At 39.2% G+C, this 18,161-nt stretch overlaps 1 protein-coding gene across 1 annotated transcript in view; it reads right to left on the bottom strand.

Moving 5' to 3' along the window:
- The window catches only part of FAM135A (family with sequence similarity 135 member A), a gene marked incomplete at its 3' end in the record, with an annotated part of 75,276 nt that extends 57,655 nt beyond the window's left edge, over positions 1 to 17,621 (bottom strand). Inside the window, exons 1-2 of the mRNA XM_080342526.1 lie at positions 17,548 to 17,621; positions 13,872 to 13,992 (exon numbers count right to left, since the gene is read on the bottom strand). Coding sequence (XP_080198652.1) covers positions 13,872 to 13,948 — 77 coding nt within the window. The 5' untranslated portion in view covers positions 13,949 to 13,992; positions 17,548 to 17,621. The remainder of the gene's footprint in view (positions 1 to 13,871; positions 13,993 to 17,547) is intronic.
- Positions 17,622 to 18,161: the final 540 nt, after the last annotated feature.

Genomic DNA, 18,161 nt, shown 5'->3' with positions numbered 1-18,161 from the left:
AACATTTATTTAAAAACTTGAAAAAGGAATACTCTCAAATAAGTATTGTTTTTTTAAAGAGCCATATAAACATACAATATTAGATTAGCTCTTATTTAATCAAACAAATCTTAAGTTATACTAGTCTGTGTTTATAATCATAGCTTCTCTTTTACTTCCTGTTATTACTGAAGGGAACAAGAAAGAAAATCATACGAAATTACCTTGCATCTTTAGATTGTAACAGCTCTGCGAAACTCATCTTCAGGGTTAATGGTTTCCTGTACTCCCTTATATGATAACTAACTCTATTTGTTTAGCTCAAAAATATTTTTCTTTTGACTTTTTGATTCAGCATATTAGCCTCACAAACAACACATCACAAGTGTTTAACCACTGAGTGGCTTGAATGTTTCGGGTTTCTGGGGACAAAGATATCTGATGCAGAGTTTTCCTGGTAACCAGGGTCACAGTTTTTCCAAGTTCCATTCCTTGCAAACAGGCAGCAGTTTTTACTCAGACACATCACAACATGTTAATTTTGAAATCAAGGTTTAGCAAACACAACAGATGGGAGAACAGAAGACAAGTCTGACAACTCATTTTCTGGCATTTACTGGTCTTTCAAATGTTTTAAGTTTTGCAGCTGTGCAATTCTGTTCCTCTCATCTGTCAGTAATCAAGTATACAAGCCTTACAATCACTTTGCAGCTTATTTTAATGGAAGACAATCTTTGTTTTCATAGCAAATGCATCATACACATAACTAGAGATGGAAATTCAGGTACCACAAAGAAAGCTGCTGCAAAAAAATCACAACAAAAAAGCCCATGTGAACTGCTGTATCTTATGTAAGATATATCAAATAAAGGTTGTCACTCTTACCCCTTACCAGCATCTTCATCTTCTCCCTCTAGAAAGCTATGTCATTCAAGCAAGTCAAATTAGCTCCTCTAGTTCATTTTTTTTAATTGTATCACTGTCGTTTCAAATTTAACATACTGCTCTGACATGTCATTAGGATACTAAGAAAGAAAAATAGTGGCTTCTGATTCTGAAAGCCTATCTTCTCTTCTTCAAGAAAGGGGCAGTTTCATGATTCAAGTCAGTTTAAGGCAGTGCTGCCACCAGCAGAAGCCAATTTACAGTCCAAAACTCCTTTTACATGTTTTTGTCTCTCCTTAAACAAGTTTTGATGTTCCATCAACTGTAAGGTAAATCAGATCAACATGTTCATGCACCTGGAAAGGGGAAAAAAGACTCCAGTAGGGGCTGTTACAGACGGCAGGACCACTCAGCCAGGGAGAAAGCAGGACTGCTCCCTTCAGTGCTGTGACATGGGCTTAGCTCAGGGTGAGCTACTGGTGGGACTCCACACTCAGAAATAATGTGAAATTGTACTGTCATTTGCTGTAAATTATTTTTTTCCTCAATTTCAAGAGTTTCAACTCTAAAAAGACTGAGAAAAGATCTGCTCACTCTGTACTGTTATTTATGCATTCATCATTAACATAATTATTAAGGAATAATCTCAGAAAGTATTACCAGAAAAATACTAGAAGCAAAGCTGTTAAAAGTTAGCAGCAGCAGCAGATCTGTTTCTCTAAATTTCATAACTCACGTTCTGATCCTGAAAGCTCATGAATGTCAAAAAGCAAGGTGAGCATTCAAGATTTGAAAGCAAGAGATTCCCAGTCACTCCAATTCTTACCCCTCCAAGAAAACAAAAAAGTTGTTGTTCTTGGATAGACTTTGTATTTTTGCCATGGTGAAGCTACTTTCTACAACAAAAATATCTTTAGAGTCCTAACACTCACCCTATCTAGTACACCGCAGCAAATATACCTTTACAAGAACAAAGTTTAAAATTCAAACTCACAAGAGTTAACCTTCTGATACTGGTTTAAATAAACTCAACAAATTACGTGGGCATGGACTAAGTAGCCAAATCTCTTTTACTCCTGTCACGTTCCACAAGCTGGGTATCCCAAAGACACACGGTACCCACTGAACCTGTTCAACAAGTCTAAAACAAGCAAACAAAAATATTTTTTTCTAAAGTCTATATTTTGTCAAAGGCTTTTATTTTGAGAAAACTGTAACAAGCATTGCAGAAAAGTTAAGACAGTATCCAAAATAATTTGAAATAAATTGTATGTAGGAATGTATTCAGTAAAGGTAGGAAACAAAGACTGCTGAAGGGAAGGCATGCAAAAAGGCTATGAGATGACAATTCATAAGGGCAGAAAAACATAATGGGAAGAGGGAAAAAGTGCACAGAAGGACTATACACAGTAACAGAATTGCAGAGATGATCATCAAGGTGATTCCATGTTTATGTACAGTGAGGAGCCTCAATCTTTCCATGGGTATCTGAATCCTTCTGTTCCCCAATGAAGCTGACCTCTTGCCCCTGCTCCCAGGAAGCTGGGATCTGCAAAACCCACTGAAGAAAAATCCAAGTTCTCCTTAGGGAGTTAGAAGGTGGAGGTCTCTGCTGCTCTGGTTATCTGCACACTTGCCTTTTATCGTCTATGCCTTCTTCCTTTCAGAGCTGACCTAAGGAAAGGGACCTGGGCTTCTAGGGGTGATTAGGGCCCTTTCCCCACGTTATACCAGGAGTGGATTCCTCTGTCCTTTGCAGTTGTCCAAATCCTCCTCTTTGCTGCTCATGCAAACTAGCATCTGGGAAATTCTGCCCTTCCTCATAATAAGGTAAAATAATGTCTTGAAAATGAAACTGTACTTTTACAATATAAAGATTTTTGCAAGAAATCCAGTTTAAAGAGTTCTGTTTTACACTGTTACTCTGTCTTGTCCTCCCAGGCACTTCCTCTTGCTCCTCTGCTGCAATATGCTGCCCCCCTCACATGCACTACATGCAGAGTAATGCTGCAAATTGTACCGATTCAGCAGCTCAACTTACAGCAGGTCACTACAGCAGCTCAGCTGAGCCAGCGCAACCACCAGGGCAGTGCACTGGGGCAGCATGAAGCAGCCAGGAAGGCAGAAACTCTGCAAACTGGCACTGCCAGGCCAGCTCTGTATCTCTGCAAGAGAGCTTAGGGAAATTAGAATTGACATACCTGACGTCTGTCATAACTCTATCCCGCGGGCAGGGATGCCAACTGAGATGAATGTAGAAGTTCAAACAGAGGTTTTGCTTCAAAACATACTAGTGTCTGAGCTGTTCTCACTCACCAGATCATACTAACATAGTGGACTCTCCTGTTCAAGAGATGTCTTCCTAAAATGGAGGTTGGAACTTTTACACATATTTCTCTCAGCATGCGGTCCAGCATTACAGTTAAACCAACCCAAAAGCCAGTTGGTGACAGACGCAAGGACCCCATTCCTCCTGTGCTTTTCATACTCCTTCTGCACCTGCACTGACAGAATATCTGATCCTGGTGTGGGCCACAGATATAAAGTGGCAAAACCAGAATCATATCCTGTGGTTTTTTATTTTTCTTCTGGCTTATCATTTCGAGGTGACCAACCACAAGGTAGAAGAGTATCACTGCAGGCACACAGGAAGCACCAGAAGCAGGGCCACTCTGTTCAGGCAGCTGCTCTCAACAGACCTCCCTACATGAAACATCTAAACCCTCAGCCCAGTGTTCCTGCCAGCTTAATGCACTCTCTGACTACACTGCTGCCAACAGCAAGCTCACCTGGTTGACCACAGAATGGCAGGACTGCAAGAGCAAGGAAAACAGGAGAAGATCATGAATAACACACCTTTTGGCTCACGCCAACTACAAATCCACAGATGAGAACGCTGTTTCGCAATAGATTTACATTTACGGTGCTAACAGTGAGCCATGCTGGGTGCACTTTCTCATTCTCTCCCTCCACCAAAACCAGTGCTTGGGCAGCTGTACAGCCATCCATACCAACAAAACTGGCACAGGTGAAAAATATACCTTTTTCTTCCCCCAGTATGATCACCTCCAATAGCCTGGAAGTTACTTCTTGCATTAAAAACAGAAGAAAATACACAATGAGTACCAGCAGAAGTCTTGATCATTTAGTATATGGTATTCACCATCTTTTTGGAGAAAAAAGAAACATTTTAAATGTAACTAAAACTTTGTAAATAAACAAATGAAGTTATTAATGGATAAGCATGAACACGATGCTCCAGTCTGGACTGCCTCTAAGTCTTTGGAGGTTTCTTGAGCTTCTTTCCCCACTGTCAAAATGACTAAGAATCTGGGGAAGGAAGAGTAAGTGGAGGGGGACGAAATAAGGTAAAAAAAAAAAAAAAAAATCCAAACATCTGAGAAGTCACTTTATATGGAATACAGTAATTGGCAGGAGGTTTAAGGAGTGAAAAAGGAAGATATTTTGGAGAGGGCACCTAATTGAAGCAGAGACAGCAAGTCTGCGTTTGGTGGTCAGACTGAGCCTGGTTTCATACTCGCATAAAGCTACGTGCTCTCAGAAGTCTGTGATAATCCAGTAAGCTGTTGTTTGTGGTTAGAGATACAGGTATACATGTCCTGGTCTTGTTAAAAACAATACCAGTTCTCTTTTAGTGAATTTTCCTTTCAGCTAAGTTCTTTTAAGTAACTGCACTTTCCTGAAGTTAGCTGCATATTTTTTTGGACACTGTGCCCCAAAGCTGATAACGGAGACCAATGAAATGCAGAAGAAGCCCCATGTTTAGATTTATTGCTATGACAGCCAACAAGACTGATAAGATTTCATATGTTCCATCACGAGAGAGGCATATTTGCAAGGAGGGGCGGACAGAACAGGTGACTAAAACTGAGTATTCTATCCCACCCACGTTATACACCCTATCACAGGGGGAGATCACGAGGGTCTCACTCTCTTCGACCATGGCCGGCATCTGAAGAGGACCCTGCCGGCCAGCCCTGCAATCCTAGGCCTCAATCCAGATCCTGCAACCCTGAATCCAGTTTCTGGATTGCTGTGAAGTCCCACCCATGACTGCCGGGTGCCTGCCCTGCGCCTACTGGAGCCACGCCAGCTCCACCCACCACAGCAGAGGTTAAACACTGCTACCAGGGACATTCAACAGTGGGTTTTGTATATTTTGTATATATTCTCTATTTATCAGTAGAGTTAGTAAAACATTTTTAAACTTTTTTCCAACTTGTAAAGCTTCTCTTCCTTCCTCCTTATCATCTTTCCTATCTAAAGGAGGGATGAGTGAGTGGTAACAGAGAGCTTCTGCCACGGTTATTGTCGCCTTGCAATTAAATCTTGACAACATAAAGGTATGATTAGATGTATGTGCAGCAGAAGAGACACAAAAAGACACCAAGCCAGGAACTTCTGTTGTATGACAACGCAGTCAAGATGCTGGAACACAAAATGAGCAGCGAGCTAACTTAAAGAACTAACACAATCATCTTTCTGCTGTAACTATTATGTGTATTAACCAAGCACACATACATAGGGCAGAAAACTTAGGAATGACAGATTTTTCTCTGTTTTTTACTACCATCACAGGGGGCGGGTCTGAACTGTAAGCCTATGCAGAAGCTACACACTTTGGCTTAAAAGAGTGCTAACCTATGGAAGAGTCTCAAAATTAGCAAATTAAATGACTAAACATATATTTACTGCACAGTTAAAACCGTTAGTGCTGTCACATGCCATGCCAGAATACTGAATTCGGTAAAACTCAGATTTAGAAAGAGAAGGTACATACTCAATCAATCATTATTCTTCTGTCTTCAACTAAGACTTACTCCCATTCTACCTTCGTACTACAAATTGTTCTGCAGATAAAAAAAATGGGCCTTCTCCAGAGAGAATCCTTTGATACTCAATACCGTCTTACACTGCCATTTACTCCCTCATTAAACTATGATAAACTCACTGATCATGCTGCTGCTGACAATCTTCATGGCAAGGCATGCTGATACACATTCTTTACTTTGCGAGGTGAAATGGCACCTAGTCTTACATCCACAAGACACATCTTTCTTTGACTGCATCAAGAAAGAATGAATTATACATGGCCCCCACATATGTGTCCTCAAAAGATGACAAATGCCACAAGCCATATCACAATTACATATAACCTTGCTGTCACACTAAATAGTTGCACCTATCCCAGGCTCTAGTAAGACATTAAAATGGCATAAGTATACATCCAAGTTGTTTATTTTTTTTGTTCTCAAAAAATGTAATTTTGCCAAATTCAATGCCTTGAGGGTACAGGATGCCATTAGACAGCTTTAATTCTGATGTGATAAAATATTTGCAATTGTGAAATCATAATGACAGTTGCAAAAGTTATGATGTTTAAAATCTCCAAAAGTACTACATGGGTCTAAGAGCTAAAATCTCAACAAAATCCAGGAGATTTCAAATTTGTACCCAATATTTGAGAAGTCTAGAATATGCAATGAGTTCTCATCAACATTTTACAAAATTTAAGGTACATTTTGTGAACCAATAATGACGGGATTAGGGAAAAAAAACACAATACAACTAAGTTCTATAAAACATAGTTCTATAAAACATAGGTGTCTCCAGGACACCTACAGTTACCAACTGTATGTCTCTGTGAATAATGACTGAAGAAATAAGCACCTGTACCATCATCTTTTCACATCAAAATACATACCTAAAACAGGTGGCTTCAGGATCTGATTTAGTTTCTGAAGTTGGAGGCTAGTCATCTGGGAATCAACAGTGGAGAAGGGGCAAAAGCCCAATTAACAATGGCTCTGGGTGACCCCTAGATAAACTTCCCTGTGTGTGGTTGGAAGTCTCCTAACACAAACATCGTACTCTAATTTCTGAAGACAAGCAGTACAACCTCCCTACATCTTCAGTTCCACTCACATAACTGAGGCAGAGTATACTTCAAAAGCATTAATTTATCATCTAAGTCAAAGCAAGTAGTGCTCAATTTTCCACTTAATTTTCCAACTCCTGTTCTCAACAAATATGAGTCTTTTCATTTTAAAAGACAATATTCTGAAGTACGATCATATGGTACTTCAAATCATTATTGCTCTTTGAGACCAAATCATATCATTGGTCTCTCAGACATACTGCATCAGAAGGGCTTATGGGATATTTGATGATATTAACTTTTAACTTCTACAGCAATACCAACTTAAAATAAAACTCATCACCGCTCATTCTCCTTCTTGCCTCAGAGCAAGCAGGACCTGTGTGTGTGCATGCACTGTTGAACCAGAATCAGAATCTGATCCACTTTTAAAAAAATGAAACCAAAATATTTGCAATACTTTTCCTAGACAGACTACTTCCTTGGGTTTATAGCCTAGCTCTCCAAAGCTTAAACTCATATTACTGCAATTTCTATTATTGTAAAATCATAAGCTGAAGAACAGAGCTCATCTTGCAATTGTTAGCCAAATCTGACAGTCTTCTTCTCCCTTTGTAAAGACTGTATTACATTAAGTAAAGATCACAGTACAATACTTCAGAAGATAACTCACAACACTTATTTCCAGAAGGCGATGCCATACAGAAATGTAGTCTGAAAGTCAAAGTATGACTGGGCTATATGAATTAAAAAGAAAAATAGGTGAGCCTGAATATTCCTTGTCCCTTATCAGTTTGTTATTTGATCATAGGCTGACAACACAAAACATTAGCAGAGACTACTTCTTTATTTAAGGACAAAACCTTTTCATTCCTGATGTAGCCAGGAAAAAGAAAAGAGGCCCTATTAAATGTGTACTCTTCAAATTTAATTTCCTGTTAATAGATTATAAAACTAATGTAGACAATTCACTGTATCAAGAAAAAATTGAACTTTGCATTATTTCTCATTAAATTACTGTGCAATCATATTAAGATTCATTAAAATTAATACTCTGATTCAAGATATTTTCTTTCACGCTACATTACACAACCACACACATGGAAGCATAAAATATCAATGCTGCTCAGATGCATTAGTAAGTATCTACACATGGAAAAAACATAAATCTGTGGAACAGAAGAATAACATAAGGCTACATTTCCAGTAGTCTCTGTAGCTTAAATTCCGTTGACTTTGAATAGGACTTTAGTCCACAAGCAACTTAGTGTTAATGAAATCCTACCAATAACTTAATTTCAGATGTGACACACTTCTAAAAATGTATTTTATGTTAGAATCTGCTAAAGTCTCTTCTCTGGAAGGTATTTCCTTTTCTTCTTGCATCTGTTAACCAGCATTTACAAAGCAAAACCACTTTGTGTGGTAGACTTACATTACTAACGTAAACTCTTGATGTGCTTTTGCAATAATCTTTTAGCCCAAAACAAAGTCAAATAACAGATGACTAGACACAGTGATCACAAAGGTAAACCTACAGCTACAATCAAGCACTACTGTTAATATTTTATTTTACCTGTGCCGTTCATAGTCTACTTAACAACAAATTTACAATTAGCTGAAATAACCATTACAGAGTTCTGTTTCTTAAACCCACAACGAAACAACAGATATTCTACTTCACAGAGAAAATTATTAAGAAAAAAAAGACAAAGCACAGACATAGAGACATTATTATGGAAAACTGTCTAAATCCAGCTTTGGCCAGTTGTGTGTGCCTGCATATTCCTGACAAAATAACAAATGATTAGTCACAAAATGGGAATTTAACGCTGGGATTATAAGAACGCACAGAGACAGGGAAAACATAGACTGAAGCTGTTTTCAAAGCAGACCTTGCAGCAATGTGTGTGCTATGCTAAACTAGGAACTATCACTTATGTTCCTCTAGTCCATTAGATTTGTCAGTTAATGGCTGAAAAGGCAACACAAAGCTCCAGAAAAATGAAAAACTCATGATCCCACAGTTGAGGCTTACCAGGAAACTTCTCTCGCTACCCACAAGAAAGGCATAACTACTCCAAGTTAGAGATCAGGATTCATCATCTGGTCGTAGAACACTGCAAACTAAACTGAGCGCTACAAAGTACCATGACACTTTCAATAACCAGACGTTTGAATTCAGAAAAGCTCAATACATTTATATTTCAGTTCAGGATATTGTCATGTACCAAACACATATGTAAACATGGAGGGTAAGCAGTCACAGTCCACAGCAGAAAAATTAGTAAGAGACAACTTGCCCTTACAGCAACAATGTCTTTGCAGAACAGTATTGTAAATAACATCCAGAATCATCAGGAGATGGTGGCAGGAGATAGAGCAGAAAGTGTTATAAGTAAACATCCCAAATTTCTGTTACAAATAGTGCTAAAATTGCCACTGGTGTCCCACAACCTCCTACCTGCACAAACTTTTAAACATCGAGAAAATACAGGTCAAAAGCACATTATCAAGGCATCATATATTTGAACTGCCTATCTAGAGGTGATAACATCACCACTAGAAAAAACAAGAATGTGATGCCCTAAGTGTTTATGAAAATTTTTCATGAGAACATTGTCATCTGTTCTACATCTGAAACTAATTTCCATTTCAGTTACATGTAACATGATTTTTCACAAAGTATTAAAAGGTTATTCTTATAATGATTATTATATGTAGGCAGAACAAGCCTACAGTAATAAATCCTTTAGCTAAAGGACTCAGCAAAATAAGAGACAACATGTGAATGGACATATAAATATGGAGGCACAGTGACACCGATACAGTAGTTGTTGGTGTGGCAAAAAATGATTTCAGGAAACAGCTTTTGTCCAGAGATATTGGCCAAACAGATAAAAATTACTTCTCCTCATTTCTGACGCAGGAAGTAATATAAAACTCACCGTACATGTCCAGAAATCACAGATTCTGGTCAGTGACTTTCATCACAGAGAAATCCTGTATCTCAAAAATGTAAATATATTGATCATCTATTTTGCAGACTTTTTGAAGAGGGAAATCAGTGTGGAAAGATGAGCATCCTGGTTTGAAAACAAAGTGGGAAACACAGCCTGACACCAGTGCTAAGCCGCCGGTAGGAGTTGGGCAGCATAACAGAGGAAGGATTTGCTTTTCCAAACTATGCCTGCTGCTGCACTATGGCTATCACAGCTCCACGTACAATTGGCCTCCTTCTGCCACAACACCCTGCTGCTCACGTTTAACCTGTTGTCCACCATGACTATCAGGTGCTATTTTCGCAAAGGTGCTTTCTAGACAGTCTGCACTGACACACAGCGTTACTCGACCCCATCTGGACGATTTGCACTTGCCCTTGAGAATACTATCAACCCAGTTCTCCAGTTTGCCTAGATCCCTCCACAGAGCATCTCTGTTCTCCAGCATGTCTAACCACTCTGTGTAATTTGTTGCTCTCAAAAACTTGCTGAGAAGGCACTCTGTCTCGTCATCCAGGTTGTTCATCAAAACACTAAACAGTACGGACCCAGTATCAACCAGTCATCAGCTGCAAGTTGGACTCTGCACCACTGAGGACTTTTTGCAATCAGTCACCCAAACAGTTTTCCACTCAACTCATTCTCCGTTTCTGCAGTCCACATTTCACTCAAGCTACGTTGTTTCCCTTTGTATTTATAATAGATCAGCACTACCAAGCCCAAATCTAACTGCAGCTTTTATGAGCTAAGATGACAAAACAGCCTGCAGCCTTGCTATCTCAGACCATCATTCTCTCAGGTCTCAAACAATTACATTTCTTTTACTCATTTTGTCACACAATACTCACACATCAATCATTGTTTGAGAAAAAATTCCCTTAATCACACCCCAGTAGTTCAAAAAGGATAATTATGCAAAGCCTTATTTGAGTCTAACAACAGATTAAAATAAACCAACAGAGCTATCTTGAGCAAGCTGAATTTTAAGCAAGTGGCACAGAGTTGTAAGAAAATATAATGAAACAGTTGTATCAGATAAGGATACTACTTAACTGTTCTTTAACTATACTATATACCTCTGTGACTTACAGCTACAGGCCGACTTTCAGAAGAAGCTAATCACCAACATCACCACAGACTTCAGTACAACCCGTTTTTGAACCGCATGAGCAGCAGTGAGCTACACATACAAACAAGTCTCAAGTATTACAATGAAGTTTCTGCTCTGTGTCTATCTCCTTGCTGGGAATAATAACAGTTCTCAAAAGAAAATAATCAGTCTGCTTCACAGGGTCAGTTAGGAGAATAACATGGTTATAACAGTGAGTCTGTCACAGGACCTTCAGGTAAATTTAATCTTGGGTGAAATACTATGAGAAATTTCGGCTGAGTTCTGCACTACTGGTTTACATCAGCAGAGTGGTTTTGATGCACTTTCCCCAATGACCCTGGTTTGTTGCATGATGGTTCACTTCACTGAAAGCTTTCCAGGTATATAACCTGATGTCTCCTGAAGAAAGCTAAACCACACGCTCTGATCTACATGTCACAAAATGCTCTTGAACCCTCAGGGGCACAAAAAGCTTTGAACCAATTACTGGCATGAACAACTTCAAAATACACTCACAATGCAAAACATCTGGTCCAGAGGACAAGATTAAATCTAGTCTGAAGTAACCCTGGAACCACATAGCTATGGGGACATCAACGCTGCTTCTAGTAATTAATTCCTAAAGTACTAAATTAATTGTTAGTGAAAACACAGTTATAAGTGCTTCTGGCAATAGTGCCACTAAAGATACAGATCCAAGAAAACATGTTATAGTTGGATGCAACAGCTGGCACACTTCTTCAAATAGTTATAAAACCAGGAAGAAATAATAATGGTTTTGATTGGATATTGGGATATGTGGACTCTACAGAAAAGTGCAGGGAGGCAAATGTGCTACAAATTGTGATTACTTGTAATAGATGACATTTTATTTTGCACAATTTAGAAGGTCATTATGCTTCTAACACCATGACACAGGTAAGCTTAACTGGGTAGGCATGAATATACACAATCCCAAAGAAACCCAGAATACAATCAATTCTTTATCTGACTTTTGGAGAGAGAAACCATGCTAAACACAGTGGTAGCTCAAAAATAGGAGGCCAACAATGAAACTAAAGATTTCCTTTTCTGCTGATTCAATCCACGCTCCAAGAGCATCTCCAGCAATGTAAATATTACATCTCACCTCAAATAAATACAAAGACATGTCCCTAGAAAAATATTAGAACATACCCAACAGAAATGATTGCAATAGTCACACTAACCAGTTTTTCAAATTATTCTGGAAATTCCCTCTCCTTCCCAAAACTGCTTTCTAAGAGAACACACCCAGAGTTAAAGGTTCAGCTTGAAACCAGAGAGGTAGTATCTACTCATGTCACTTTTCTCATTATGTCAGCATTTCACCTCTCTGAACTTGCCCGATGAATTTACTGCTTTTTAAAGAGTAAGCTAAAAAGAAACATGCCAAGTAGAGCACTGGTAATTATACCGATGTGCTTTGCTTCGCAACTACATTTCCAAGGAATCATTTAAATTGTAAAGTTAAAACAACCAAAAGGCTTTTTTCTTTTCAGGCTCTTCTCTATTAGGGTAACGTGCTGCCATATTTTACCCTCTCCTTCCCCACTGATTTCAGAGCTTAAAAAAGCCACAGTTCAACAGATTGTGCCTTTTTGTTTGAAGTAATTAGAATAGTCTCAGTGTTTTCCCAAAACTCTTAAGCCTTCTTTACTCCTCCTCTTTCAATAAAGAGTGAAATTATTATTTTCCCTTAAAAAGGGACATAGTTTGTTGCATATACTTTGACTGCAAATGGCAGCAAGCACAACAGGTAATCACTTCTGTCAGTACCAGCTTCAGGTCAAATTTAGAGAAAAGCTAACTTTAATAAAATATAGATGAAAACCAACAGTAACACGGCAAGGATAGAGGCTAGATAGCCAAGACGTTTTATAACAGTATTTTATGACTCTTTCTCCTTCCCAATCCTACCTTTTTTTGTATCACTCTTCCACAAAATATCCACCTCAGAGGGTTAAAACAAACTGGAGGAACTATATCCAACCCGAAGCAGGGAAACTTTCCTGTTACTCAACCTTTATCAACTCACCTTGTCAAAAAAAAGCAACAACAAAGCCAACCCTACCAAAAATAACCACCCCCACCTGCCTTGAATTATGTGAAGGTTAAAAACAAGAATGTACTTCCTTATTGCTGTTTCTAATGAAAGATATTCTACAATGGTTTGAAAAAAGGAGCTATCATAAATGAACACTGATATATACATTGTTCCTAACAGCCTCAACCAGATTTATCTAAAGCAAACATCATAAGAACCACAACACTGAAATGTATTTTTACTGTAATCTGACGGACCATGTATCACAACACTAGATGACTGATAACCTTTAATAACTTGAAAATAAGCTACAAAGAATTATTTCCTTTGTAGCCTTGGGAAAGGTGCACCTTAGAAAGTAATCTAGGGACAATCAGGTAATATCAAATGAAGGAATGTGAAAAAGCCTTCTACAGAGACCAGGTAGAGCAAGAGGAGGTCAGATAGGTCTAATGAGGCAGTATGGAGTTTTCTGTAACTGTGGAGGCACAGCACGGTGTGAGGAGGAGAGAAGCTGGTGAAGTTCTCCACTGCCAAATTGATAAACTAATAAGTTAATTGGGGCAGCCATGTTTTTTAAAAGATTCAAGAGAACACTTATATTTCAAAAAAAAAGGGATTACAGAAATAAGATACGAAAGTGTAAAGGCCTGGATAAGAATATAATCGACTTTCCAAAGATACAGAGCTTCCCTCTCCTCCAATTAGACAAAAATATTTTATTACAACTTAAATTTTAGGCCAAATTATTTGAGTATTTAATTTCAATTCCTAAAATATATATGCCTTTCCGATAAGGAATAAAATTCTTTCACATGTCTATAAAAACAGTCAATAATACACGAAGCAACACTACATGACAATACCCATTAAGGTCTTTCCAACATCAATCATCCACCATAGCAAAGTCTGATAGAATGCACTACCTACCCTCTTTGAAACAAATCCACATTGAAGAATTTGTGGAGCTCCACGGAGAATTCTACCATAGCCTGAACTTCACTCATGTTTATGAGGATGAAGAAGTCAAAACTTGTCAGCACCTTAGTTACTGAAAACAAACAGAAAACAAACTTTTTAGCACACAAGCTGGCAATATTGTCTGTCTGCTCCTTAAAAAGGACAACACTATATACGATTTTGCACAGCTTCTTTAAATACACAGGCCCTGGGGTAAAGAATAATATAGGATGTACCCAATCCTGCCCACAATAACTCCTGTCTTTGTTGTAGAAGATTTAAATGCTATCAGAGAAGTATGACAGCACACCATCAGCATAATACAATCCTGGCACTTACCGATACCTCCGTACTGCAGCTCTGCTCTGGTACTTGGCTGAAGAGAGGGAGAAATACTGCCGACAAGGAGAAAAAGAGCATGGTCTGCTTCCAGCCCTTGTCAAAGTAGAATGATGGTGCAGGCAGTAGTACCTCAACTCTCACACCACGGCAGGGAGAGCTGAATTACAGTGTAGGCAGACAGTGCAGAGAAAGTGCCCGAACAGGTCATTTAGGGCTTTAGATGGAGGGATTCTAGAGGGGAGGCAGGAGTTAAAGAAGGTAACATGCCTATTTTTAGTCAATCTTCGTTAGCTGTAAAGTGTTAATTCTCCCTGGTTTCTTCACAGCCACAGACTGGCACCTTCCAGCTAATTTACAACTGCCTGCTGATACTTAAATTAAAACCCTACAGACTTTACTGAGTTCTGCTGTTTTTCCTTCAACAATATCACCTGGATTAATAAAATAGACTATACATTCCACAAACACTTGTCTTCAAACTTCCCAGTTCCTGCAAGCACTGTCTGGTTTGAGGAATAAACAAACCAAAAAAACTAAACCAGGCTATCTTTCAAGCACATTAGACCATCTTCTGGGTCTAATGCAGAAACAATAAAGATAAAAACGCTAGCTTGCCTGAAGCCTGAATGGATTATGGGATGTTTTTGTTTCTGAAATTTTGAACATGCATTTGGGTGTTTGTGAAGCAGGCATTATGAATGAGACAGAAACAGTGTAGCTGACAAAAAGAAAAAAAAAGAAAGTCATCCACACAGCAGGGATCAGTGACCTGAAAGTGAAGTTGCCCTGTAGCCTACCAACTAAATTATCTTGGCATATGACTCAAGATAATATTTACCTTTCTGTACTCGCCCTAGAGGAGCTGGAAGGCTTCAAGCACCATAGTACAGGTCTAGACTTTTAACTAGAAACAATAAGTTAATTCTGACATTCGTTTAACAGCACACACTTTGCAGAAACACAGAAACAGTATGTTACTGAAGTAATAGAACAGGGAAAGAGGAATTTTGCTTCTGAAGCCGAGTTACGACAATATGAGGAACTCAGATCAAGGGCCCCTACTGTAAGATCAAAACTAGAGCATCTAGACAATGCAATTAACCCAGCTTGTGTAAAAATCCTCTGTTCATTCAAATTTCAATCAAGGGACTCCAACAGATTAATTGAATAACGCCACAAGTTTTGCTACAGTATTCAGTGCTAGGACTGTCACTGATAACTTACAGGGCTTTGCAATAAATCCCTCTTCCAGTGCTTTTCTATAGGATTGTGTAGGCATGTCCTCTGCGGTCTTTAAAGCTAGAATGAAGCACTTCTGTACTCTAATTCTTTGCGGTTACCATACTGCATTATCACATGTGCATCACCTACCGAGATGCAAGCACACCTTCTGCAAATGGAACCTGGCCTGACACTGAGCAGGGATTCAAGGATCCTAGGTCTGTTATGACCCTTGGCCACCGGGCAACAAATCTTGAGGGCTGTGCATTAAATCTGTGACAAAACTGTACAACACCTCAGAAAGGAACCCATTTTAAAACACCTAGGAAAAAGGATTTAAACAGACAAAGGATGCCATGGGGCAGTCTCATGCAGCTTGTATTTTGATGAAACTCCATTTTTAAGTGAGGAAGGTATCAAATGCCTCTGACTCCCCAGTTCAGTGAGTAGTTCTATGTCCCTCAAAAGTCTGCCTCCACTAAAGAGAAGAGAAAACTGTTCCTGCAGGAGCTGTTGGGCCAAGCAGCCACTCCCAAATGCTTCAGGGTCTCTCAAGTCCTCAGGAGGAAAACTCAGAACAATCCAGAACTAGTCCAATTAGACAAGTTCAAAGGTCTATTTTATAAATGACTTAATTCAACAAAAAAAGCCCAAAGAGCTGTCCAGTGGACCTGTGGTATTTCTATTCTGTGTAACATGGCTCCAGCTGGGGTGACTCTCCTGCTCCTCTGTTGAGCTGACTGAGCATCCCCAATCAGCCCACTACAAACCACCTGGGCTTGCAACCCCTGTGGACCCAACACAGGGCCCAGCAACCACAGGCCTGCACGACACAGCGCCACGAGTTTTAATCCAGTAACACAGCCCTCGCCCAATTACCAACATTTGGAAAAGCAGCACCCATGCCTTGCACCAGTCTCAACTGCTAAACCAGTGAGAAATACTGAGCCACAGTTCGCAAAGTGGTGCATCCAGAACACGCTGCTGCCTGCCACGGCAGGGACTGCAGCCTGTCAGCCAACCTTTGAGAACAGCTTTTTCTTTGCCAAGCATCAGCTTGTTCCACGAGCACCTTAACCTGGGTGAGCAGGAGCATTCACTGCCTTGGGCTGGCATAAACCAAATCACTACTTTTCTGTCAAAGTCTTTCATATTAGTGCAAAGGAAAACTGTGTTCTTTGAACTATATATTAGAAAGTGTTATGCAGTAATTAAATATTTTAAAGAAGAAACTCAAACTTGGACAATGTCTTTATTTTTTGGTATGCTAATCATAAAAAAGCCAACAACAAAAAAGTTAAACTTATGTAGATTTATTTGTATAGATTCCATTAAAATTTTCAGCTAAACTTCACTAACTTCAATGATATTAAGTGTTAAAATGAGTTCTGGACATTTAGTAAGTTTATTGTTATATTTTAAAGCATATAACTAGCATTCAGAAACTGAGCTGAACCGCATGTTTGTTCTGCTTGCCTGTAAGAAGTAAAAAAATCCTTCAGTAGGAGCTCCCTCCATATGAGCAAAAGAGGTTAATGCAACATATAAACATGTATTCAATATTCAAAAATATTTAAGCACTGAGACCGAACATCTCCAATAGCTAAAATGTTAGTTAAATCCACTTAATCCTATACTGAGGGCCAAAACTTTACTCTCCTTCACACTTACAGGCATTTATTTATTTTCTTAAGCTGGAAACTCTCCTTCATAACCTGGTCAGGCCATGCTGTCCCCACACAACCCCACCACTTCTTAGTTATCCAAACTAATCTTTTCACAGGTCATGATACAAAACAGATCACAGGATATCAGATTTTAAAAGACTATCAGAAGGAAAAAAAATGTTTCTTGATTCTGTTTTTTTCTAAACTCATCATTTTAGTGATACTTTACCGCAGCTGCATCAGAGCACCTGAGAGTGCAATGAAAAGACAGATGGAGGTTGTACAGAAACCTCCCAAACCAGCTTTGTTCTCAGAGAAATGCTTGTGTAACAGTGCCATTAATCTAGCTACTTGTACTGGGAATTGCAAGACAACGCTAAGAAACAAAACCACAGTACATTCAAAGAATGTCTTACCTCCACTGGAAAATACTCCATTTTAGTACGTTAATTAACCCGTCTTCCAGTTCTTCGCTATTGCTGTCAAAAACATACTGCTTGAACTAAAAAACAAACAAACAAAGTTTTACTTAGAGCAGTCTCTAGAACTTTTCAGTACTTGTGTTCTTTGCCCTCTTTTCCCATGTCCTAATAACAGCCCCAGCATGTCCTCTCCAACAGTCATCCATGTACCTCCCACCAGCATTCTCCAATCTCCCCTCCATTCCTGCACTGCAGTTTTCAGCTTTCTGCAAGTGTAGCAGTCTGACAAGTATTTTTCCAAAATAAGGTAAAAACCGAAAATTTCTCATGAAGCCCATGCTCTGGCAAAGCTGCTGTTGCCATGTTCAGCCAAACTATCCCTGTCTTCACCAAGGAATTCTAAAATCCAGGTCCCACAGGACTTCAGTACGCCCCCAGCCGCCCCAATCTCCAGAGAGACTTTCAGTTCACCAGCGGCAACATAGCGATGAGGAGGTGGGAGGATATTCTGGCCTGAGTCATCAAATACAGCTCATGCCCCTACACAGTCCTACACAGCTACCAGAGAGGAGACAATTTACAAGAACAGGTCAGACTAAATTCTCCTA

Source organism: Nesoenas mayeri (genome assembly GCF_963082525.1).
Source record: "Nesoenas mayeri genome assembly, chromosome: 3".
Taxonomy (NCBI): Eukaryota; Metazoa; Chordata; class Aves; order Columbiformes; family Columbidae; genus Nesoenas; species Nesoenas mayeri.
The sequence above is the reverse complement of the archived record's forward strand: the minus strand, read 5'-3'. Positions and strand labels throughout refer to the sequence as shown.